Source organism: Balaenoptera borealis (assembly GCF_965194805.1).
Source record: "Balaenoptera borealis genome assembly, chromosome: 11".
NCBI lineage: Eukaryota > Metazoa > Chordata > Mammalia > Artiodactyla > Balaenopteridae > Balaenoptera > Balaenoptera borealis.
Window position 1 is genome coordinate 23,884,443 of NC_138868.1, and position 26,354 is coordinate 23,910,796.

The 26,354-nt window shown below is 39.7% G+C and overlaps 1 protein-coding gene across 6 annotated transcripts in view; it reads right to left on the reverse strand.

Moving 5' to 3' along the window:
• TRIM44 (tripartite motif containing 44) overlaps positions 1-26,354 on the reverse strand; it is a 119,828-nt gene that overhangs the window by 63,787 nt on the left and 29,687 nt on the right. For 5 of the 6 annotated variants that reach the window (XM_082343821.1, XM_082343820.1, XM_082343824.1 and 2 more), the window contains exon 3: positions 5,839-6,078. In XM_082343821.1, the coding sequence (XP_082199947.1) occupies positions 5,839-6,078 (240 nt within the window). Of the gene's footprint in view, positions 1-5,812; positions 6,079-26,354 lie in introns of all 6 variants that reach the window. The other variant, XM_082343823.1, reaches the window with a different exon arrangement.

Sequence of the window (26,354 nt, forward strand, 5' to 3'; positions counted from 1 at the left end):
AATCCCTAATATTTAGAAACTAAACAATATACTCCTAAATAATCAATGAGCAAAAAGAAGAAATCACATGGTAAATGAAAAAATATTTCAAATTGAATGATAATGAAAACACAACATAACCAAAGTTGTATGATTCAACTACAGCAGCGACTAGAGGGAAATGTACTGCTCTAAAAGTTTACATAAAAGAAGAAAGTAGTAAAATCCGTGATCTATGAAGCTAGATAAAAAAACAAGGTAGGGCTTCCCTCGTGGTGCAGTGGTTAAGAATCCGCCTGACAATGCAGTGGACACGGGTTCGAGCCCTGCTCCAGGAAGATCCCACATGCCGTGGAGCAACCAAGCCCATACGCCACAACTACTGAGCCTGCGCTCTAGAGCCCGCGAGCCACAACTACTGAGGCCGAGTGCCACAACTACTGAAGCCTGCACGCCTAGAGCCCGTGCTCTGCAACAAGAGAAGCCACCCAATGAGAAGCCCGTGCACCGCAATGAAGAGTAGCCCCCACTTGCCGCAACTACAGAAAAGCCCGCGTGCAGCAACAAAGACCCAACACAGCCAAAAAAAAAAGTACAGATGATATCAAGTTAATTCTTAAAAAACAAAGAAACCAAAAAAACAAGGTAAACTCAAAATAAGTAAAAAAAAAAAAAAGCAGATGTAAACAAAACAGAAAACAAAGAGTAAAATTAGCAAATCCAAAAGTCAATTCTTTAAAAAGACCAATAAAATTAATAAAATACAAGTTAAACTGATCAAGGAAAAAAGGGGGGAAGATCACAAATTATCAGTAACAGAAATGAAAGATGGCTATAGACACATCAGAGGCTACAGTTAAAAAATCATAAGAAAATACTATAAACAACTTTATACTAGAAACTAAAACAACTTAGATGAAAATGACAAATTCCTTGAAAATTACAGCTAATACAAATTCTGAAAATTTTAAATCAATATAAGATGAAAAAATTTGACTAGTTCTATATTAAATAAACTGAATTGGTTATCAAAAACCTTCACATAAACTCCAGGACAGATTGTTTTGCTGGTAAATTCTGTCAAATATTTAAGGAAGAAATAACACCAATCTTACATAAACTCTTACAGAAAACAGATGAGGAGGAAATACTTCTCAGCTTGTTTTCTGAGGCCAGCACAATCCTAATACCTGACAATCCTAAAGCCTGACAATTACATTATAAAAATACAAATTTACAAATGAATATCCCTCTTTGAACACAGACGTAAAAATCTCTAACAAGATATTAATGAATTGAACCCAGATAATACATTAATGATCAAGTGGGAGTTTATATTGGGAATGAAAGGTTGATTTAATATTGTAAAATTAACCAATGTAATCAACCATCACAACAGAATAATGGAGAAAACCCAATTAATCATTTCAATGGCTACAGAAGAAAATCTTACATATACCACGTTCATTTGAATTACTGTTCTATCCATATCCATATCTAATGTGTCATTCCTCTCTGGCTACTCTGCTTTCAAGATTTTTTATTTGTCCTTAGTTTTTGGAAGTTTGACTTTGATATGTCTGGGTATGGATTTCTTAGATTTATCTCACTTGGGTTCATTCAGCTTCTTAAATCTCTAGGTTTATGTTTTTCAACCAAATTTTAGGAGTTTGGAGCCATTATCTCTTGAATTTTTTTTTAGCCCTATATTCCTTTTCCTCCCCTTACTGTACAAGTGACATGTATGTTAGATCTTTCTTTATTGTCCCATAGGTCCCTGAGACTCAATTCAATTATTTTTCAATCTTTTTTCTTGGTTTTTCAGATTGGATGTCTACTGATCTGTCTTCAAATTCACTGATTCTTTCCTCTGTCATTTCCAATTTGCCATTGAGTCAGTCCAGTGAAGTTTTTATGTCAGTCACTGTATTTTGCAGTTCTAAAATTTCATTTGGCCCTTCTCTATATCTTATATTTCTTTGCTGATATTTTTTAATTTTTCATTTGTTTCCAGAGTTTGTTATTGCTTATTTAGACATTTTTATAATAGCGACTTTAAAATCCTTGTCTGATAATTCCAAATACTATGTCACCCTATGTAGGTGTTGGCATCTACTGATTTTCTTTCTCATTAGAGTTGAGATTTCATTGGTTCTTGGTATGATGAGTAACTATGGACTGTATCCTGGACATTATAAGACCTGCTTCCTGTTTAAATCTTCTATTCTAGCAGGTAGTCAACCTATTTAGGTCAGAACACATGTCCTAGACCACTTTTGTGGCCTGACTCTCACTCAGCCCATATTTATAGGCTCATTTCACAACTTGGGATCTGTCAATTGCCCTCTTCTCCGGCTGTGATTTCTGGCTTCCGTCATTAACTGTGAATAGTATTTGCCCCACTGACTATGGTTCAAATGTCAATTGAGTTTATAAAGCTTCTGCAGTGCCATTCTGGTTGCCTCCCTCAGGTGACAGTGCTCCAGTGGAGACTCTATAGTCTCCACTGGTGTTAGCTCAGGAGGAGGAAGGGCACAAACTCATCACTACACAGTAAAAGGGGATGGTATGAATCCACCCACTGACTCAGTTGGGGAGGGGCTTTGCCTAGTTAACGCAGGGGTGGGAGGGAGAAGTTAAAGCTCCATCCACAGTCCCCATAGGGGAGGGCTGTTATTCCCTTCCTATTACTGCGGGGGAGGGGTATAAATCAGAGTCCCACCTTCAGGCTCCATGGGAGGTGGGCACCATTCACTTCTGAGAGGGGCAGGTAGAAGTTAGACTTTTACCTAAAGGCTCCATGGAGAAAAAAGTGACACCTCATTGCTATAGGCGAGGGTATAAAATAGACCCCACTACTGTGGTGCCAATTGGGGCTGGGAAGGGATTCATTGCCAGAATATGCAGGTATTATTAAAAGGTTTCTCTTCAGCTGAACCGCCCTTTCCCCAGTCCTTTGGCTAGAGAGCAGGTTTTTCTTGGAGACGTTCTTTTTGCCTATGCTCATTAGCATTTCCAGTTTGCAGGGCACCCAGGCCAGGATACACAGGAAGCAAGAAAACGCCCCCCAGGGCACTCATTGCTGTGTGGCTCCTCATATCCCAAGGTCCCTGGTCAGTCTGCCATCTTTCCTCCACTTTTGAGAGTCTTCTGGTAGGTGACTTAATATTTTGTCCAGAATTTTTTACTGTGATTAATGGAAGGAGTAAAATGAAATGCATTTACTCCATCTTGTTCAGAACCAGAAGATGCAATTTGTTTTCAAATGCAAAGATAAGATGCATTGAGGAGTAGAAGGTTGGAAGATGGCTATATATATAAAATGAATCAGTATCGTAAATTGTTAATGGCAGAATCTTGGTGCAGGTATATGGGTGTAATCTGTAAAAAATCCTTTCATCTTTGCTGTACATTTGAAAATTTTCACAATAAAATCTTGGGGGGGGATCTTTTGATTAAATTAAAAATACAGGTAATTTAAAAAAATCTATACCATGCAAAGAGAAGAAAAGAACTCTGTTGAGGGCTTCCCTGGTGGCACAGTGGTTAAGAATCCGCCTGCCAATGCAGGGGACATGGGTTCGAGCCCTGGTCCGGGAAGATCCCACATGCCACGGAGCAACTAAGCCCGTGCACCACAACTACTGAGCCTGCGCTCTACAGCCCATGAGCCACAACTCCTGAGCCCATGTGCCACAACTACTGAAGCCCACGTGCAGCAACGAAGACCCAACACAGCCAAAGATAAATAAATAAATTAATTAAAAAAAAAAAAAAAAAAAGAACTCTGTTGAGTGAAAGAGAGGTACTGGAAATTTGCTCTGCTCAATAAGTTACCAGATTAGCTGGAACGAGAGGCTATTAGATAATAACAGCTCTGTGTTAAAGCTCTAGCCAGATTGTATGCTACTTCTCATTGTTAATAGCTTATTTTGTCCATTGCCTGGTACTTAGGCCTTGTCATCTTTATATCCCTGAGAGTAATTCCATCAGAGTTAACAAGGATAGTGCAGTTGAGTCACTGAAGTACTTAAAGGACAGTTAATGTTGGGGAGGGACTAAATTCATTATTTGAAATGAAAATAAAAGAGAGGGAGATGTCTTTAAAAATGAAATCTTTATTTTTGAAAAAACAACCTAATCAACACACAATAAATATGGAAGGTCCAATCTGAGGGGAACTGGGGACAGAGTTATGCCAATGATCCCTTGAGTTAAGGCTGAACTTTTTAAGACACAAAATCTATTCCAATATTAAATAAAAAATTTTAAATTAATTAATTAATTTTAAAAAAAGACACAAAGTGACGACCTCCACAGAGTAAAAGGTCTTAGGAATGCAAGACTGTCTAGGGCACTGATTATCCTTATTCTTCCCACAGATATAAACGGGATGTTTGGCATACAGCTCATAGTAGGGAAAAAGCACAGGCATGGGAACAGGATGGACTGGATCCTGGCTCTCTTTTCTGCTAACTAAATGACACTGAGTCAATGTCTGCAGTTCTCGGCATCTCAATAGCCCATCTCAAAAATGGAGACAATGAATGCCGAAATAAGGATTAAATGAAATGATAAATATAACATGCTCTCTTGCCTATCTAGAAACTTATTTAGGCACACACTTTGTTAATTCTGAGGAGGATGAAATGAAAAGAACAAGAGCTATTCTATTCCTTTCACACAGTGATGAAAATTAATCAAGAACCCTGGATGAGTGAAGCAGGTAACTGGTCCAATGGTCTCTTACATTCCTGTCAGGACAGCACAGACAGTACCTGCCTCCTGGATCATAGCGTGGCTCTTCTGCTGGCTGGTTTATTCTGTGGCTAGGCTTTCCTGGGCCAAGGCAAAACTATTGGTTAAGGCTGAGTTCACTGAATCAGCAGCTGTCCTAGAAACTTCACAGGACACTCCTACATTTTCTTCTAGAAGGGCCTACCCTAAACCTATCTGGCATAACCCTGACCAGAATTTTCAACATAATGGTATGAAACCTCATAAACAATAGCTTCTCCCCAGTGGCTGAAATATAAGTTATATATATATATATTTTAAAGACAATCAGATGTTTTTATTTATTTATTTATTTATGGCTGTGTTGGGTCTTCGCTTCTGTGCGAGGGCTTTCTCTAGCTGCGGCAATAGGGGGCCACTCTTCATCACGGTGCGCGGGCCTCTCACTATCGCGGCCTCTCTTGTTGCGGAGCACAGGCTCCAGACGCGCAGGCTCAGTAATTGTGGCTCACGGGCCTAGTTGCTCCGCGGCATGTGGGATCTTCCCAGACCAGGGCTCGAACCCATGTCCCCCGCACTAGCAGGCAGACTCTCAACCACTGCGCCACCAGGGAAGCCCCCTCATGCCTCTCTTAATCTAACAGTCATGCCCCCAATTTATGCAGTTAGCTCCATATAAAAACCAGCCTGAGGCACCTTTTTACTATTCACAGAATCAGTCCAAAATCTTTTATTTTGGCCTGCTTTATGCTCCACTTCCTGACTCTCACTCAGCCCATATTTATAGGCTCATTTCACAACTTGGGATCTGTCAATTGCCCTCTTCTCCGGCTGTGATTTCTGGCTTCCGTCATTAACTGTGAATAGTATTTGCCCCACTGACTATACTCCTTTAAGTCATGGTGTACAAATATTCTGCTAGGCCTAGTTGTTGAGCACAGGGCCTAGCAGCCAATACTTCCAGACTGGTTTACACACCAATCTAAACACTGATACCCTATCTAAGCTTTCAATCTATTCATGTTTAGGGACCAAAAGGGGGAATTTCCAGGATTAACAAACATGGCAGTCAGCTTCTGCCTATTTCTTGTGCTACTAATTATTATAGGCATTCTCCTTTACCTCTGCCTTTGGCTCAGCTGATTCATTAGAGGTATCAAGTTGTTCCTTGGCTTGGGCCATCTGAGTCATCAATCTATCCATATGGGACTGGATGTCTGCCAGTATCTCAGTCACATGAGCCGTGGCCATCGCTTCCTGGATGTCCACTAAATGAAGGGCCTTCTGCTCCTCATCAGCAATCACTTTTTGAACTTTCTTAAATTCCTGCTGTATAAACACCTTCATCTGGTCCCGGGTTACCTGCAGAAAACAGACAAGAATAAGTTGGACACACAAAGAAATGGAAGAGTAGAGCTATTATTGTAAGTGCCAGGCAGACCTGGCCAAAACACACACAAACCATGGGTCCTAAGTGATGCTGAAGTTTTGGGAATACCCTCTGAACAATGCTCCTCTAATATCGTTGATGAATTTCCTGCTAATCTTTCTTGACTATTTCATTCTTTAGGAAGTAATTCCTTATCCTTCCTTTTTACTTTTTCCTTTGTTTATTTATTTTTAAAATTTTTTAAATTTTATTTTATTTATTTTTTATACAGCAGGTTCTTATGTCATCCATTTTATCCACATCAGTGTATACATGTCAATCCCAATCTCCCAACTCATCACACCGCCCCCACCCACCCGCCGCTTTCCCCCCTTGGTGTCTATACATTTGTTCTCTACATCTGTGTCTCTATTTCTGCCCTGCAAACCGGTTCATCTGTACCATTTTTCTAGGTTCCACATATATGCATTAATATACGATATTTGTTTTTCTCTTTTGGACTTACTTCACTCTGTATGACAGTCTCTAGATCCATCCACGTCTCAACAAATGACCCAATTTCGTTCTTTTTATGGCTGAGTAATATTCCATTGTATATATGTACGACATCTTCTTTATCCATTCGTCTGTCGATGGGCATTTAGGTTGCTTCCATGACCTGGCTATTGTAAATAGTGCTGCAATGAACATTGAGGTGCATGTGTCTTTTTGAATTATGGCTTTCTCAGGGTATATGCCCAGTAGTGGGATTGCTGGGTCATATGGTAATTCTATTTTTAGTTTTTAAGGAACCTCCATACTGTTCTCCATAGTGGCTCTATCAATTTACATTCCCACCAACAGTGCAAGAGGGTTCCCTTTTCTCCACACCCTCTCCAGCATTTGTTGTTTGTAGCTTTTCTGATGATGCCCATTCTAACTGGTGTGAGGTGATACCTCATTGTAGTTTTCTTTTGCATTTCTCTAATAATTAGCAATGTTGAGCAGCTTTTCATGTGCTACTTGGCCATCTGTATGTCTTCTTTGGAGAAATGTCTATTTAGGTCTTCTGCCCATTTTTGGATTGGGTTTTTTTTTTTAATATTGAGCTGCATGAGCTGTTTATATATTTTGGAGATTAATCCTTTGTCTCTTTGTCTGTTGATTCATTTTCAAATATTTTCTCCCATTCTGAGGGTTGTCTTTTCATCTTGTTTATGGTTTCCTATGCTGTGCAAAAGCTTTGAAGTTTCATCAGGTCCCATTTGTTTATTTTTGTTTTTATTTTCATTACTCTAGGAGGTGGATCAAAAAAGATCTTGCTGTGGTTTATGTCAAAGAGTGTTCTTCCTACGTTTTCCTCTAAGAGTTTTATAGTGTCCGGTCTTACATTTAGGTCTCTAATCCATTTTGAGTTTATTTTTGTGTATGGTGTTAGGGACTGTTCTAATTTCATTCTTTTACATCCAGTTTTCCCAGCACCACTTCTTTTTTAAAAAATTTATTTATTTATTTATTTATTTTTGGCTGTGTTGGGTCTTCGTTTCTGTGCGAAGGCTTTCTCTAGTTGCGGCGAGCAGGGGCCACTCTTCATCGAGCTGCGCGGACCTCTCACTATCGCAGCCTCTCTTGTTGCAGAGCGCAGGCTCCAGACTCACAGGCTCAGTAGCTGTGGCTCACGGGCCTAGTTGCTCCGCGGCATGTGAGATCTTCCCAGACCAGGGCTCGAACCCGTGTCCCCTGCATTGGCAGGCAGATTCTCAACCACCGCGCCACCAGGGAAGCTCATCAGCACCATTTCTTGAAGAGACTGTCTTTTCTCCATTGTATATCCTTGCCTCCTTTGTAATAGATTAGTTGACCATAGGCGCGTGGGTTTATCTCTGGGCTTTCTATCTTCTTCCATTGATCTATGTTTCTGTTTTTGTGCCAGCACCATATTGTCTTGATTACTGTAGCTTTATAGTATAGTCTGAAGTCAGGGAGTCTGATTCCTCCAGCTCCGTTTTTTTCCCTCAAGACTGCTTTGGCTATTCGGGGTCTTTTGTGTCTCCATACAAATTTTAAGATTTTTTGTTCTAGTTCCATAAAAAATGGCATTGGTAATTTGATAGGGATTGCATTGAATCTGTAGATTGCTTTGGGTAGTACAGTCATTTTCACAATATTGATTCTTCCAATCCAAGAACATGGTATATCTCTCCATCTGTTGGTATCATCTTTAATTTCTTTCATCAGTGTCTTATAGTTTTCTGCATACAGGTCTTTTGTCTCCCTAGGTAGGTTTATTCCTTGGTATTTTATTCTTTTTGTTGCAGTGGTAAATGGGAGTGTTTCCTTAATTTCTCTTTCAGATTTTTCATCATTAGTGTATAGGAATGCAAGAGATTTCTGTGCATTAATTTTGTATCCTACAACTTTACCAAATTCATCGATTAGCTCTAGTAGTTTTCTGGTGGCATCTTTAGGATTCTCTATGTATAGTATCATGTCATCTGCAAACAGTGACAGTTTTACTTCTTCTTTTCCAATTTGTATTCCTTCTATTTCTTTTCCTTCTCTGATTGCCATGGCTAGGACTTCCAAAACTATGTTGAATAATAGTGGTGAGAGTGGACATCCTTGTCTTGTTCCTGATCTTAGAGGAAATGCTTTCAGTTCTTCACCATTGAGAATGATGTTTGCTGTGGGTTTGTCGTATGTGGCCTTTATTATGCTGAGGTAGGTTCCCTCTATGCCCACTTTCTGGAGAGTTTTTATCATAAATGGGTGTTGAATTCTGTCGAAAGCTTTTTCTGCATCTACTGAGATGATCATATGGTTTTTATTCATTTTGTTAATATGGTGTATCACATTGATTGATTTGCATATATTGAAGAATCCTTGCATCCCTGGGATAAATCCCACTTGATCATGGTGTACGATCCTTTTAATGTGTTGTTGGATTCTGTTGGCTAGTATTTTGTTGAGGAGTTTTGCATCTATATTCATCAGTGATATTGGTCTGTAATTTTCTTTTTTTGTAGTATCTTTGTCTGGTTTTCTTATCAGGGTGATGGTGGCCTCATAGAATGAGTTTGGGAGTGTTCCTTCCTCTGCAATTCTTTGGAAGAGTTTGAGAAGGATGGGTGTTAGCTCTTCTCTAAATGTTTGATAGAATTCACCTGTGAAGCCATCTGGTCCTGGACTTTTGTTTGCTGGAAGATTTTTAGTCACAGTTTCAACTTCATTACTTCTGATTGATCTGTTCATATTTTCTATTTCTTCCTGGTTCAGTCTTGAAAGGTTATACCTTTCTAAGAACTTGTCCATTTCTTCCAGGTTGTCCATTTTATTGGCATAGAGTTGCTTGTAGTAGTCTCTTAGGATGCTTTGTATTTCTGCGGTGTCTGTTGTAACTTCTCCTTTTTCATTTCAAATTTTATTGATTTGAGTCCTCTCCCTCTTTTTCTTGATGAGTCTGGCTAATAGTTCATCAATTTTGTTTATCTTCTCAAAGAACCAGCTTTTAGTTTTATTGATCTTTGCTATTGTTTTCTTTGTTTCTATTTCATTTATTTCTGTTCTGATCTTTATGATTTCTCTCCTTCTGCTAACTTTGGGTTTTATTTGTTCTTCTTTCTCTAGTTCCTTTAGGTGTAACGTTAGATTGTTTATTTGAGATTTTTCTTGTTTCTTGAGGTAGACTTGTATAGCTATAAAATTCCCTCTTAGAACTGCTTTTGCTGCATCCCATAGGTTTTGGATCGTCGTGTTTTCATTGTCATTTGTCTCTAGGTATTTTTTGATTTCCTCTTTGATTTCTTCATTGATCTCTTGGTTATTTAGTAACGTATTGCTAAGCCTCCATGTGTTTGTGTTTTTTACGGTTTTTTCCCTGTAATTCATTTCTAATCGTGTAGCGTTGTGGTCAGAAAAGATGCTTGATATGAGTTCAATTTTCTTAAATTTCCTGAGGCTTGATTTGTGACCCAAGATGTGATCATCCTGGAGAATGTTCCGTGCGCACTTGACAAGAAAGTATAATCTGCTGTTTTTGGATGGAATGTCCTATAAATATCAATTAAACCTATCTGGTCTATTGTGTCATTTAAAGTTTCTGTTTCCTTTTTTATTTTCATTTTGGATGATCTGTCCATTGGTGTAAGTGAGGTGTTAAAGTCCCCCACTATTATTGTGTTACTGTCGATTTCCTCTTTTATAGCTGTTAGCAGTTGCCTTATGTATTGAGGTGCTCCTATGTTGGGTGCATATATATTTATAATTGTCATATCTTCTTCTTGGATTGATCCCTTGATCATTATGTAGTGTCCTTCCTTGTCTCTTGTAACATTCTTTATTTTAAAGTCTATTTTATCTGATACGAGTATTGCTACTCCAGCTTTCTTTTGATTTCCATTGGCATGGAATATCTTTTTCCATCCCCTCACTTTCAGTCTGAATGTGTCCGTAGGTCTGAAGTGGGTCTCTTGTACACAGCATATATATGGGTCTTGTTTTTGTATCCATTCAGCAAGCCTGTGTCTTTTGGTTGGAGCATTTAATCCATTCACGTTTAAGGTAATTATCGATATGTATGTTCCTATGACCATTTTCTTAATTGTTTTGAGTTTGTTTTTGTAGGTCCTTTTCTTCTCTTGTGTATCCCACTTAAAGAATTTCCTTTAGCATTTGTCGTAGAGCTGGTTTGGTGGTGCTGAATTCTCTTAACTTTTGCTTGTCTGTAAAGCTTTTGATTTCTCCGTCGAATCTGAATGAGATCCTTGCCAGGTAGAGTAATCTTGGTTGCAGTTTCTTCCCTTTCATCACTTTAAGTACATTATGCCACTCCCTTCTGGCTTGTAGAGTTTCTGCTGAGAAATCAGCTGTTAACCTTATGGGAGTTCCCTTGTATGTTACTTGTCATTTTTCCCTTGCTGCTTTTAATAATTTTTCTTTGTCTTTAATTTTTGCCAATTTGATTACTATGTGTCTCAGAGTGTTTCTCCTTGGGTTTATCCTGTATGGGACTCGCTGCGTTTCCTGCACTTGGGTGGCTATTTCCTTTCCCATGTTAGGGAAGTTTTCGACTATAATCTCTTCAAATATTTTCTCAGGTCCTTTCGCTCTCTCTTCTCCTTCTGGGACCCCTATGATACGAATGTTGTTGCACTTAATGTTGTCCCAGAGGTCTCTTAGGCTGTCTTCATTTCTTTTCATTCTTTTTTCTTTATTCTGCTCCGCAGCAGTGAATTCCACCATTCTGTCTTCCAGGTCACTTATCCGTTCTGCCTCAGTTATTCTGCTATTGATTCCTTCTAGTGTAGTTTTCATTTCAGTTATTGTATTGTTCATCTCTCTTTGTTTGTTCTTTAATTCTTCTATGTCTTTGTTAAACATTTCTTGCATCTTCTCGATCTTTGCCTCCATTGTTTTTCCGAGGTCCTGGATCATCTTCACTATCATTATTCCGAATTCTTTTTCTGGAAGGTTGCCGATCTCCACTTCATTTAGTTGTTTTTCTGGGGTTTTATCTTGTTCCTTCCTCTGGTACATAGCCCTCTGCCTTTTCATCTTGTCTCTCTTTCTGTGAATGTGGTTTTTGTTCCACAGGCTGCAGGATCGTAGTTCTTCTTGCTTCTGCTGTCTGCCCTCTGGTGGATGAGGCTATCTAAGAGGCTTATGCAAGTTTCCTGATGGGAGCGATGGGTGGTGGGTAGAGCTGACTGTTGCTCTGGTGGGCAGAGCTCAGTAAAACTTTAATCTGCTTGACTGCTGATGGGTGGGGCTGGGTTCCCTCCCTGTTGGTTGCTTGGCCTGAGGCAACCCAACACTGGAGCCTACCCGGGCTCCTTGGTGGAGCTAATGGCAGACTCTGGGAGGGCTCACGCCAAGGAGTACTTCCCAAAACTTCTGCTGCCAGTGTCCTTGTCCCCACTGTGAGCCACAGCCACCCTTCACCTCTGCAGGAGACCCCCCCAACACTAGCAGGTAGGTCTGGTTCAGTCTCCCCTGTGGTCACTGCTCCTTCCCCTGGGTCCTGATGCGCACACTACTTTGTGTGTGCCCTCCAAGAGTGGAGTCTCTGTTTCCCTCAGCTCTGTCAAAGTCCTGCAATCAAATCCCAGTAGCCTTCAAAGTCTGATTCTCTATGAATTCCTCCTCCTGTTGACAGACCCCCAGGTTGGGAAGCCTGACGTGGGGCTCAGAACCTTCACTCCAGTGGGTGGACGTCTGTGGTGTAAGTGTTCTCCAGTCTGTGAGTCACCCACCCAGCAGTTATGGGATTTGATTTTACTGTGATTGTGCCCCTCCTACCATCTCATTGTGGCTTTTCCTTTGTCTTTGGATGTGGGGTATCTTTTTTGGTGAGTTCCAGTGTCTTCCCGTCGATGATTGTCCAGCAGCTAGCTGTGATTCTGGTGTTCCCGCAAGAAGGAGTGAGAGCATGTCCTTCTACTCTGCCATCTTGGTTCCAATCTCTCCTTTGTTTATTTTTATACCAGTAATATGTTATTACTTTTTAAAAGTTTAATAGATGGGTGTATATCAAAAGAAAAAAAAGAAATTCCTCTTCTCTCTCTATCCCAATAGCATTTTCCTCCTCAGAGGATAATTACTGTTAACAGTTTGATACATGCCCTTCCAGCCATTTTTCTATTTTAGTTATATATCAATTCATATACAGGCATACCTTGGAGATACTGAGGGTTCTGTTCTAGACCACCACGGTAAAATGAATATTATAATAAACAGAGGCACACAAGTTTTCTGGTTTCCCAGTACATATAAAAGTTATGTTTATACTATACTGTAATCTATTAAGTATGCATAGCATTATGTCTACAAAAATGTACATACCTTAATTAAAAAATACTTCATTGCTAAAAAATTCTAACCATCATTTGAGCCTTCAGCGAGTCATAATCTTTTTGCAATGGTAACATCAAGATCACTGATCACAGATTAACATAACAAATACAACAATAATGAAAAAGTTTGAAATACTACAAGAATTACCAAAATGTGACACAGGGACACGAAGTGAGCAAATGCTATTAGAAAAATAGCACTGCTCGATGTAGGGTTGCTACAAACCTTCAATTTGTAAGACACAGTATCTGCAAGGCACAATAAAGTGAAGCACAGTAAAACAAGGTATACCTGTATGTATACAGACAATTACGTTGTTTTTATGTAAATGGATCATGGTGAACATATGGTTCTGTGTCTTGCTTTTCTACTTAAAATATGTTAGTACATACAGAGCAACTTTATTCATTGCATTATTTTTAATCTCTGTTATGATACAGGTATATACAGATATGGATATTTATATATAGAGAGAAAAGGATAAATATATCAATTAAATATTTCCCTTCTTAATGGAAATACAGGATATTTCCAAATTTTTGCTTCTATGAACAATACAGCAATGAACATCATTGGCTATATCTCTTAATATCTGTACATGAATTTCTTTAGAAACCTTTGGAGTCACTGAATTAATTTATATATATTCTAAAAGTACTGACTGATACTGCCAAACTGCCCTCCAAAAAAGATGCACCAATTACATTCCCACAACAATGTGTAAAAGTAAGCATTTTCCTACACCTTTACTGATATTGGATATTATCAAGTCTTTAAATCTTTACTCTCTGATGGGTGAAAATATATTACTGTTTTATTCTGCAACAACAACTATGCAGAATAATTAAAATATGACTCTAGGCTGTATTTGGCTAGGGCATAAGGCAAACAAAATGAGAAACTACCAAAATAAGAACTTCTAAACTCCACATGTTGCCAATAACTACACTTATTAATGTTTCCTCATAACCATGTTTATTTTATGAGTACTTTTAAACAACTATGCATATTGAGTAGCTGACGTAGGAAACAGGGAAGAGGTAGAACAGTAGACCAAAGGACAAAAGCCAATAGAGAATTTTAGAGCTAAAAGAGAAAGTAGTTGTCATCTAAGTGAACCCCTTTCATTCACAGATAAGGAAACAGACCCAGCTGCAATCTTTTAGGAGACACAAAGTTCTCCAATCTTCTTGCTCCCAGTCTGGTGCTCTGTTCACTGTAACAGTCTGTCAGAAGAGAAGTCTAACTGGGAAAACCTAAAAAGGAGATCGAGAAAGAGAAAGACTAAAGCAGAGGGTAAGATGAGGCCATTTTTTATTAGCCTCTTAAAAATTTAAATAGGCTTGATATTTCAAGCATCTTTTGTAACACTGCCATAAAAACGTCAATGCAAAATAAGGTCTGTAGGACATGTATCCATTCACATATCAAGTGACTAAGTGACATAAGCCTTCATGAATTCATATACTCTTTGCAGGTACTCTCCCTGGTGCTAAAGAAAAGGGGAGGGGGAGTGTTAAATTTTATTAATGTCCCAGCAAGTTCTTTATCAGATTGAGAACTGTGATTTGTGTTTATTTATATAATTCCTTTTTATTTTTAGTGTGTATATTTCAAGGCTGTTATGCTTTATGGTGATCATTTATCAGTGGACCTGGATCTCTACCCATGAAATAAATTTGGTCTTATAAGACCTAGGAACTTCTCTTAGAGACTAAACCTAGGAAGTTTTAGCTAAGGGATGAACTTTTCTGAATTCCTAAGAAAAGCTCTTCCAAGTGACTAAAAATGGACAGCATAATAAAAACTGACTCACAACCTATTTTACTAGACATCACATACACATGCGATTTGAAGTTAGGAAGCTGACATTACAGTCAGGAAAGGTGGGGACTACACTGCAGTAGGTGAATAAATCATGGTTTTTAAAAATTAAATTCTCTATTTTCCTTTACCTTACACAGGTTTTTCAACCTTTATTTTATGCAATTTATTTTTATACACATCAGGCCACAAATGAGAATTGAAAGCAGAATAATTTACTCTATAAAAATTTTATGCTGCCTTCTCACTCCAGTTCTCTACTAATCAATCAACAGACAGGTATTCTCCAACCTAGTTCAAAATGGCAAGAACAAATTCTGGGTCACAGCATTTATTTAAATCCAGAGCCCAAAGGAGAGACACCCTGGGGGATTAGGCAAGTGGTACGTTGAGTACTCTGGAGAAAGGGCTCCTACCAATGGCAGGAATGAAACAGCTTACAAAACTCCCTTTCAGGTTTCATTTCACCTCATCATTAAAACTCCATCCTGCTACAAACTTCAGAGTTCTCCAGGAGCAGCAGGCCCTTTGCATCAGCACCTGCTAGTTGGGAGCCACTGACATCATTTGACTAGGTTTCCTAGAACTTCTTCAGTCTCTATCCTACAGCTCCCCAAAGCTGAGCGTGACAGTACCATACTCTTGACTATACCACACACGAGTTATGTCCACAGAGAAAATTCTTCACAAGCAGAGAAGAGAGAAGGCTGGATATATCACAGAATGATAAAACTGGTGCTGTAAAAGGTTCCTTTTTTTAAATAGGATCTACTAGTAATTGTCAAATCTTTTTAAAGCCACAGAACTTCCCTTGCCCCAAACAAAGTCTTAATGTAGAACCCCAAAGTATAATAGAACCAAAAGTAAAACCACTCTGGTTAAAAGAAGAATCTCCCCTTCCTCCCTGAAGTACTTCCTAGGGCACTGGTAGTGCTCTCCAGGAAAACTGCACCTGAGGGGCCTGGGTCCTCCATACCAGGGGTCCCCAGACCCCCAGTTAGGAACCGGGTTGCACAGCAGGAGGTGAGCGGTGGGCAGGTGAGCAAGCAAAGCTTCATCTGTATTTACAGCCACTCCCCATTGCCCACATTACTGCCTGAGCTCCGCCTCCTGTCAGATCAGCGGCGGCATTAGATTCTCATGGGAGCGCGAACCCTACTGTGAACTGCACATGCGAGGGATCTAGGTTGCGCACTCCTTATGAGAATCCGGTGCCTGATGGTCTGAGGTGGAGCTGAGGCGGTGATGCTAGTGCTGGGGAGCGGCTGCAAATACAGATTATCTTTAGCAGAGAGGTTTGACTGCACACAGACCATAATAAATCAGTTGCTTGCAGACTCATATCAAAACCCTATACCCTATCAGTGAGTGGCAAGTGAGAACAAGCTCAGGGTTCCCACTGATTCTGCATTATGGTGAGTTGTATAATTATTTCATTATATATTACAATGTAATAATAATAGAAATAAACTGCACAATAAATGTAATGTGCTTGAATCATCCTGAAACCATTCCCCCCTCACCGGTCCGTGGAAAAATTGTCTTCCATGAAACTGCTCCCTGGTGCCAAAAAGGTTGGGGACCGCTGCTCTACACAAACAAAACCGTAAAAAGAGTTTGTTCTCTTTGGTCAATTGACTGGTCCCTAAGTTGTTAAAACTTTAAAGCCCTAGGTTGTAAGCAAGTTGACATATCTTCGTTATGGTTGCATTAGGTGAAAAGCAGCTATTACTTAAATATAGCATTTTCTAAAATTACTTAAACACAGCACTGTAATTTGAAAAAATAAGCAGCTTATTTGTAAATCGTCAGAACTAACTAGTGAACATCTGATAGTTCTTACTAGAGCTGAGTCCAACTTTACAGGTTGAAAAAAAAAAGGTCCCAGAGAGGTACAGTAACAAAGTATGGTTTAGAAACCAACTTTCCTCTGGTCTAGTCAGTGTACTTCCTGCTGTAACACATTGCCTCTAATGATCCCTTTCTGCCTGCTTCAGGTTCTTCATATTTATTTCTTCTTAACTGAGGTATTTCTTCAGTTAACAGGCTGCTTCTGTTGTTATCCCCACTAGGATATTGTTCCCCCGAAGTGAATCTTGGGATAAAGGATATACATTTGAAGAGTTAAGTCTCATTCCATGGTACTTTCTATATGCTCTTATAGTTAATATTTCTAAGCTAGACCAGACCCAAGAGGCATGCAGACTGGCACTTTATATTAACACACACATAATTAAACACATAAAACCTTGAATTAAGAGCTTGTACTTAAAAAACACCAGCATTCAATGTGTTTGACATGGGCTGGAAGCCATTATGTCCTAGCTAGCTGGCCCGTAGGAAACCAAGGTTTTATTTACATTTTTATTATAGGCAGATTATAAAAACAACAAGCATAGTAGCTAGAAAGCATGATGGCTTAAGAAAGATTTGTTCCAGAAAAGCATTGCTGAGATGAACTGAGAAAGATGGAACAGGGTCTGGAGCAGGAAGCTACACAAAGGAAAAGCATCTGAGTCTACAATGATGGAAGCTTTCAGAAATACTTGTTCTCTTAGCCAAATTTCCTGCAAGTAACTTTAAAGGAGCCCATTCCAAAAATGACTAAAAAAATTGTGAAGCGCATGAAATAGAGTGTGAAGATGCTAAATACCTCCCCAAAGGTGAAAAAGTCCATTTTTACTCCCCTTTTCCTCTTCTGAATGGCTACTATTCTAAAAGAGTATAATAAAAAAGCAGAAAATGGAACTTTTTCAATGCTGCAATCTGTCCTCACTCCCACAGCATGGCACCCTCTCAGCATGCCAGTGTCCATGGAAACTTCCAGGTAGGAAATCTCAAAGTTAAGCCTTCTGTATAGCCTGGGATTTATTCTGGCATTTTACCTCGAGAGAGCTCCTTGCAAACCTCTGCCAGGCTCCAGTGAGGGCAGACAAGGGAAGAGCTTCATCAACAAGTAGGACAGAGTCCTTTTTCAGTGGATGGCTGGATCTCCCATTTCCTGTGTCTATTGTCTATGAGTGGAAGAGCCACTGTTTGTGAATAAGACAACTGTCCACTCCTAAGACCTGGAAAATCCAACAGGCTAGAAACACAGCAGATAAGACCTATGAAAAAAACAAAAACTATGAACTACCTTCTATTACCAACATTCTGAGGGATGGCAAACATTTTCCTGACAACGTGGTTAGAAGCCTGGATTGCTTGGATTTTACAATGGGGTGTTGAGAAGGGTAGAGAAAAGGTTATTAAAATGAACATTTAATCTCTTCCCAAACCATTTTTCTCATCTTCATCAGCAGCCTCTAGACAAAAGCAGTCATTTGTATCTTCTTTACCTCCTTTCCTCATTTGGTTAAGAGTACCATGGGATCTCTACCTCAGTTATCACTTAGTTACTTCAAGTATCCACTCAATGAAGTAATATGATATTTACTGCTGCTGTTATTATTATTTGCATTATAAAAGACTATAAGAAATATACCAAAATGTTGGAGAGTGGTTATCTCTGAGTGCTGGAATTAAGGGTACTTTTCTTTTTTTTACTTTTCAGTCCAAATTTTCTACAATAATGTGTAACACTTACCTTTTCTTGAAGAGTAATTTTTTAAAAGAAATATGGCTCAAAAAGAAGTTAAGTCCTCAGTAAGATATTAGCAAATCGAATCCAACAATGTATAAAAGGAATTATATACCACGACTAAGTGGTATTTATCCTGGGTATGCAAGGCTGGTTCAACATTTGAAAACCAGTTCATATGATCTACCATCAACAGGCTAAAGAAGAAAAATCACATGATCATATCAGTGGATGCAAAAAAAGCTCCTGACAAAATCTAATGTCCATTTATGATAAAAACCATCAGCAAACTAGGAACAGAGAACTTTCTCGACTTCATAAAAAATATACAAAAAATCTACAGCTAGCATCATACTTAATGGTGAGAAACTAGACTTTTCCTGCTAAGATCAAAAACAAGGTAAGGATGTTTCCTCTCACTACTCCTTTTCAAAAGACAAAAGGAAATAAAAGGTTTACAGGTAGAGAAGGTAGAAATAAAACAGCCTTTGTTCACAACTGACATGATCATCTACGTAGAAAATCCAAAAGAATCATCAAAAAAAGCTCCTGGAACTAATAAGCACTTATAACAAAGTTGCCAGATACAGAGCTAATCTATAAAAGTCAATCACTTCCTTATATACACCATCAGTGAACAAACGGAATTTGAATTTAAAAACACAATACCATTTATATTAGTACCCCAAAAATGAAATACTTAGGTATAAATCGAACAAGATATTTACAAAATCTATATGAGGAAAACGAAAATGAAAGAAATCAAAGGAGAAAAAAAAATGTAAAGACAGTCCACGTTCATAGACAGGAAGACTGAAAATTGTCAAGATGTCAGTTCTTCCCAACTTGATCTATGAATTCAATGCAGTCCCAATCAAAATCCCGGCAAGTTTTTTTATGGATAGTAACAAACTGATTCTAAAGTTTACATGGAGAGGTAAAAGTCCCATAATAGTCAATACAATATCGAAGAAGAAGAACAAAGTCAGAAGACTGACACTACTCAACTTCAAGACTTACTATAAAACTACAGTAATCAAGACAGTGTGGTACTGCTGAAAGAACAAGCAAATATATCAGTGAAACAGAACAGAGCCCATGAATAGATCCACATAAATACAATCAGCTGATCTTGAACAAAGGAGCACAGGCAATACAAATGGAGAAAACACAGTCATTTTAACAAATGATGCTGAAACAACTGGACGTCCACATGCAAAAAAAAAAAAAAAAAAAAAAAAGAATCTAGCCAGGGATCTTATATCTTTCACAAAAATTAATTCAAAATAATCACGGACCTAAATGTAAAATGCAAAACTATAAAACTCCTCGAAGATAACATAGATGACCTTGGGTATGGTGATGACTTTTTAGATACAATTCCAAAGGCACGATCCATGAAAGAAATAATTGATAAGCTGGACTTCATTAAAATTAAAAAACTTGTTCTCTGAGAAAGACACTTAAGAGAATGAGAAGGCAAGACACGGATTAGAAGAAAACACACCTGATAAAGGACTGTTATCAACATATACAAAGAACTCTTAAAGCTCAACGATAAGAAACAACCCAATTAAAAAATGAGCCCATGACCTGAACAGACATCTCATCAAAGAAGATATACAGGTGACAAATAAGCACTGGAAAGATTCTCAACATGATATGTCATTAGGGAAATGCAAATTAAAACAACACTGAGATACCACTACACACCTATTAGAATGGCCAAAATCTGAACAATCACAACACCAATTGCTGATGAGGATGTAGAGCAAGAACTCCCATTCACTGCTGATGAGAATGCAAAATGGTACAGCCACTCTGGAAGACAGTTTGGCAATTTCTTAGAAAACTACATACGCTTACCATGGGATCCAGCAATTATGCTCCTTGCTATTTACCCAAAGGAGTTGAACACTTAGGTCCACACAAAAACCTGCACATGGATGTTTACAGCTTTATTCACAATTGCCAAAACTTGGAAGCAACCAACATGTCTTTAAGTAGGTAAATGGATGAATAAACTGTGATACATTCAGACAATGGAATATTATTCAGTGTAAAAAAGAGCTATCAAGCCATGAAAAGACATGGAAGAAGATTAAATGCATATGACTCAAAGAATTCAACCTGAAAAGGCTACACACTGTATGATTCCAACTGTATGAAATTCTAGAAAAGGCTATGGAGACAGTAATAAGATCAGTGGATGTCAGAGGTTTGGGGAGAGAGAAGGATGAACAGGCAGAACACAGAGGATTCTTAGGGCAGTGAAAATACTCTGTATGATACTGTAGTGGTAGATAATATGTCATTGTGCATTTTTCCAAACCCATAGAATGTACAACACCAAGAGCGAATCCTAATGTAAACTATGGACTTTGGGTAATAATGATGCAGGGTCACTGATTGTAACAAATGCACCACTCTGGTGTGGGACACTGATGTTGGAGGCTGTACCTGTGGAGGCAGGGGGCATATGGGAATGCTATTTTTTGCTCAGTTTTGCTGAGAATCTAAAACTATTCTAAGAAATAAAGTCTACTTTTAAAAGTTAATACAATTAAAACAGAAAACTAAATAGCCACTGAAGCGGAGCCTAGAGAAGGTCTGGGGGTGGGCTGAGCATCCAAAGGGCCAGGCAGGACAATTCTTCTGCTTGAACCTTAGTCTCAAACATGTCAACATTTTATTCTTTGCCTTCCCAGTAAATACTAGACCCTTCCTTCCTAATCTGATTCCCCTTTTCTACCACAAATCAAAGCTTTTTAAAAGTCCTTTTCAACTTAAGTTAAAATAATGGCTTCCACAACAACTAAGCACTTTTAGCATGTGCTGCTCCTGCCATTTGAAGATTCCTCTATGGGACCCTCAGTCATCCTGGGGCTCCTCAGAAGAGCCAGGTTTAGTGTCTGGAAAAACTCTGAAAAGGTCTAACTGATCCAATGAGTGACCTGAAGTGTGAAGTCATTTACTTTTGAGAAATACCAGGCTCATCAATGACAAACAGACATCATCACAATATACTGGAGAGACATGTGCTTCAAGACCTTGTATAACCACAGCAGCACCAACCCTCACGATACTGCTCTTATTGCAAAGTAGGAGATGGAGTTAGGAGCAAGGCAGGGAGAAACAGAAGGCATGCCTAACTTTCGCCTGGTTCCTGTCACTGGACATTCTCTTGCCTTTTAATCTGAGACAAAGATAGGGTCTTACGAATAATAATGATGAAAATATTAAGAGCGACCACGTGCAGGCAGCATTCCAGGTGCCATCACAGACGTGTTTCTGATTCAATCCTCAGGCAGGCAATACTACTTTCATTTTATGGTAGGGGAACTGAAGCCCACAGTGGTAAAGTCACTGGCCCGGTGTTACGCAGCAGGCAAGCTATGCAGCAAAGATTCACCTCAGGTCAGCCTGTTCCAGGTCAGGGCTCTGACAACCACTCTATCTAGTAACCTCCTCCTGAAAAGGAAACTGAGCCTCTGAGAACCACTATGAGACCTCCAGAAAGCAACCTGGCACAGAAGAGAGCACTCGGAATGGGGAGTCAGAGGCCGTGGATGTTTTCAGAACCAACCAGCTGCGTGACTTTGGACAAGTCACTGAATCTCTCAGGGCCTCAGGTTCCTGAGCTATTAAAAATGAAAAGCTAAACTCAATCTTCCTTTTATCTCTAAAATGATACAGCTGCACAAATTTTATACTCTTGAAACTAATTCACTAATCCAGATTTGCCTCTAATCACACTTGTTGCTAAAACAAGAGGGGGCATCAGGGGACTAGGAATCTGACCTGGAAGTTGTTAGGGTAACACAGTCAAAATAAGAAGTAAAGAAGAATGCAGAATAACCCTTTTCCTATGGCAATGCTGCCTCCTCTCCTACTTTTAACCACCAAGCTTATTTAGAAAGTCACATAAAGCCTGCTGCCCGGTCTCCTCCAGCACTAAAGAGTCTACTAGTCACCAACTCCATTTGCTCTCACTACTGACCTGTCTGTATCATTTAGCACTGCTGATACCCCTCAGTCTTTAATTTCTCTCCTCCCATGGTTTCTAGGACCTTGGACTTCCCCGGCTTTCTGTTTATCAGCTTCATCCCTGCAATTTTACACACACTCTCCAGACAGCTGCGATTGAGACACTCTGAGGGTTTTTCAACCTTGGCACTACTGACATTTGGGGTCAGTATTTCTCTGTTGTGGGGAAATGTCCTGTGCACTGTGAAATATGCAGCAGCATCCCTGGCCTCTATGTAGTAGAGACCGTAGCACTGCTCCCCACCCCCAATTACGACAACCAAAAGAGTCTCCAGACATTGTTAAATGGCCTCTGGGGACAAAACTGCTTTCTCTCTCTAACCTCCTCCTTAGCAGTTTCATCCCATCTTTGCAATTCAACTACCAGCTCCATGGAGATGGCTCCTAAGCCTGGGTTTTCTCTTGAGGTATCTAATCTCACAATCCCTTTTGATGTGTATCTCCACGTGGATACTTTCCTATTACTTAAACCATCAAGCACCAAACTGAATCCTCTCCCTCCTCCTCATGATTGTCACTGCTACCATTTTGGGCACTTACATGTTAGGCACTATTCTAAGCACTTTACATGTGTTACTTCAATTAATCATCACAATGATACCATGAGGTAGCAATTATTATTATATCAATTTTATAGATGAAGAAACTGAGGTACAGTGGGGATAAGAAACCTGCCCAAATTCACACACATAGTAGGTGGCAAAGTTGGGAGTCTGAACCCACACAGTTTGACTACATAATCTGCCTTCTAACCACAACATTATTCTTTCATATCTTCCCTTCAAACCTTGTCCTGTTCCCCTCTCTCCCTTAACGATACCAAAGTTTAGGCAATCACCCAGGCTCTGAACTCTGGAATCAAGTTTTATTTTCTCCACTAGATAACAGGTGCCTTGGCTTAAGAAATTAAAACATCTTTGCTTAGGGTCTGGCACATCATGGCGGTCAATACCTTCTGACTGAGTGTCAGAAGCCATCCCGCACCTGCCTCTCCACCACAGTCTGGCTGAAGAAGCCTCCCCCTTTACCTATGAACACCCCTTCTTGCACCCCTTTCCCACCACTCCCCACTAAATAACTATACCCATTCTCTAGACTCAAATGCTCCATTTAAGTTCCACCTGCCCCCCGCAACCTAGACCCTTTAACCCAGCCCCACTCTCACTTGAACCACTAATTTGCCGAAACACAATTCTAAGACACAAAGAGCTTCTGAGTGATTTGAAGAAACTATTTAGGATTCTGATCCTACGTCCAACTTGTTCCAGGCCAGCTTTCTCTCCTTTCTCATCTCCACTTGGCCCTGAATCCTTGGCTCCCTAATCTTGACCTCAAATCCCACCTTTTGCCCTTCAGACTTAGTAACTATATGTGCTCTTCAAGCTCTCCTTCTTCGTGTTTAGACCTTAGATTTGCCTTATATAGTCTTTGGCTTGGCTTGTACCTTTGACTTTCAGAATCACATTCCCTTGGATAGGAACCCCATATTTCAGTCAGAATACTCCAGCCTTCCTCTTATTTCTGCCAGCATGCTTCTCCCTGAGACTATAAATTTTGGTACTTGAGCCTAAGTACTCTATTGTTCTTTACCAGCTTCATGCATATGACCCTGTAATATGCTTCTTCTGAACTTCCTCCCTTTCATGGTTTTCCCTCCTCGACATACAAACATAAATACACATGTACACGCACACACACATACACAGAGCATTAGAGGCGCTCAGGACTATGTTTCCTAGAGGCTGTGTACTTGAAAGATCCTAATAAACACTTGAATCTACTAATCAGCTGTGAAGGGGATAGCAACTGTGTGCCCCAGTCATCTGACAGAGACACAGTCACAGCAGACTGACAAGTAGCCCTAGTATGAGAGACGGAGATCTAACCACTATGGCTGTGTCATCATTGCCAAGCATTGTCTCCTCCCAGGACTGCCTGTTCATGCGGTCAGCTGCTATGAATTTATTGCCATGACAACTTGATGTGCAACCCAGCGTCATGGCACTGATCTGGATGCACCAGAGAACAGTTCAAGAGGGATGCTGGGCTCGCTTTGAATGGATACTATTGCTTGCTCTTAAGACGCTTCTCTCTGCCTGACCCCAGGGTGGCAATAAAGAAAGCAATTATAAACTTCTGAGCAACACTTTTCCTGAGTGAAAAGAAAAAAAATTCCGGGTGCCCCCTGTAGAAATGTGAAAGTAGAAGAACGGGTCCCCAGAGACACCCAGGGCCTATAACAAAGAAGAATATGAGTGAGAGCTTCTATTCCACCTTCTTTTCTAGCTTTCTTTCCACCTTAACCTGTGTATAAACTAGAAAGACAGCTTCTGCTTCAGAAGTTATTGTGTAGGAAGTGGGAAGTAGAAGGTGACACTGAAAGCTTCAGGGGCAACTAAACAGAAATTATACTATTTTTAAACCTCTCAGACTTGAATATACAAAGAAAGCCTATTTTATCCACTGAAGATTAAAGCAATTATATTAAAACAAGACTCACCCCTCACCTCCATTCCAGTTCTCCAGCCACACACCTTTCCTGCAAAGCCACAGCTATCTGTATACTATAGAAACCACAAAACCAAAACAGCTGCCTGCCACCAAGAATAGTCAGGAAAGGGCACTGAGATGTAGGTCTCATGTTTTCTGAGTCTTCTTTGCTACAGAGGGTCAGAATAGTAAAGCTGGTGGAGTCTGGTGACAGAGAAAGACTGCAGTACTGGCTCTGCTAACCCTATGCTTCTGAAGCTCAGAAAGGTGAAAGTTTTTTCATAGATATTTTTGTGACGTTTACACAAAATAATACATGGAAAGAACTTAGTACTCTCTGGGAACATAGACACATCAGCAGAACTGCTCTGCTGGTCCAGATAACAGTAACTGTGAGCATTTATTGTGGGTTTTTCCTGTGGTACCCACCGAGCTCTCACAGATACAGAGCCCCAGCCAGTTCTCTTAGAAAAAGAGAACCTACGCCCTTGGGAGTACAGATTCAAATTTCCCAAAGGAACACAGGAAGGACTTCCTCACACGTCCTAGGCACTGAAGAGCACGGATGCCAATGAGAGGCTCCGTGCCCCTGTTTCAGGAGACAGCCACAGGTTGTCAGGGAGCCTTTTCTAGTTTGATAAGATCAGATACAGTCCACTCCCGCAACACAGAAGCAAAGCACCGGAAGGACAGGTCACACCCTGCTCCTCAGCACCTACACAGAGCCTGGAGGTACCGTCAGCTCCTCAACCTCAAAACTTGCCTCCATCATATTTGCTCTCTTTAGCCGACTGAAACCCTACTACACTCCCTGGAGCAGCTAACAATCTGCTAACCTAAGAACCATAGGGCTTGTTAAACAACTACAGTTTCTAAAATACTTTCTGGACCACCAAAAGCTGTGATACCAATCATCTTCCATCATTTCTTATCTCCTCTTCAAAAGTTTCCATTTTCAGGATACTCATTAATAAAAACATAATATTAGTCTCATTTTATAGATGAAACTGAAGGCTCAGACAAATCAAATGATGGAGGTAATAAGTGCCAGTATTTGGACTCAGGTCATCTGGCTCCAATGTCTGCGCTCTTTCAACATAAAAGTAAAGGAAAGCATGGCATACTCAATCTAACATTTTTTCCCTAAAAGTCTGAACAAACTCTACATTTGTATACTATTGCCAACCCATCTTCTATAATTAAAAAGTTAATAACTTCCTACAACTTCTACTAATTCCATATAGCAATCACAGAAAGGCAATTTATTGCCATCATTAGCCCTGTGGCCTTGGACAAGTCAATATACTTCTTAAATGTTTCTTCATCTGTAAAATGGGGATTATAAATGTCTAATTAATCAGGTTGTGTTAGGAATTAAGGTGATATCATAGAATCCGTTTCACCTGCTAAAGAAGTAAACAAAAGCCATTCAACAATGGGATGGCGATCAACTGGGTCATGGGTTGAATGGAAGTG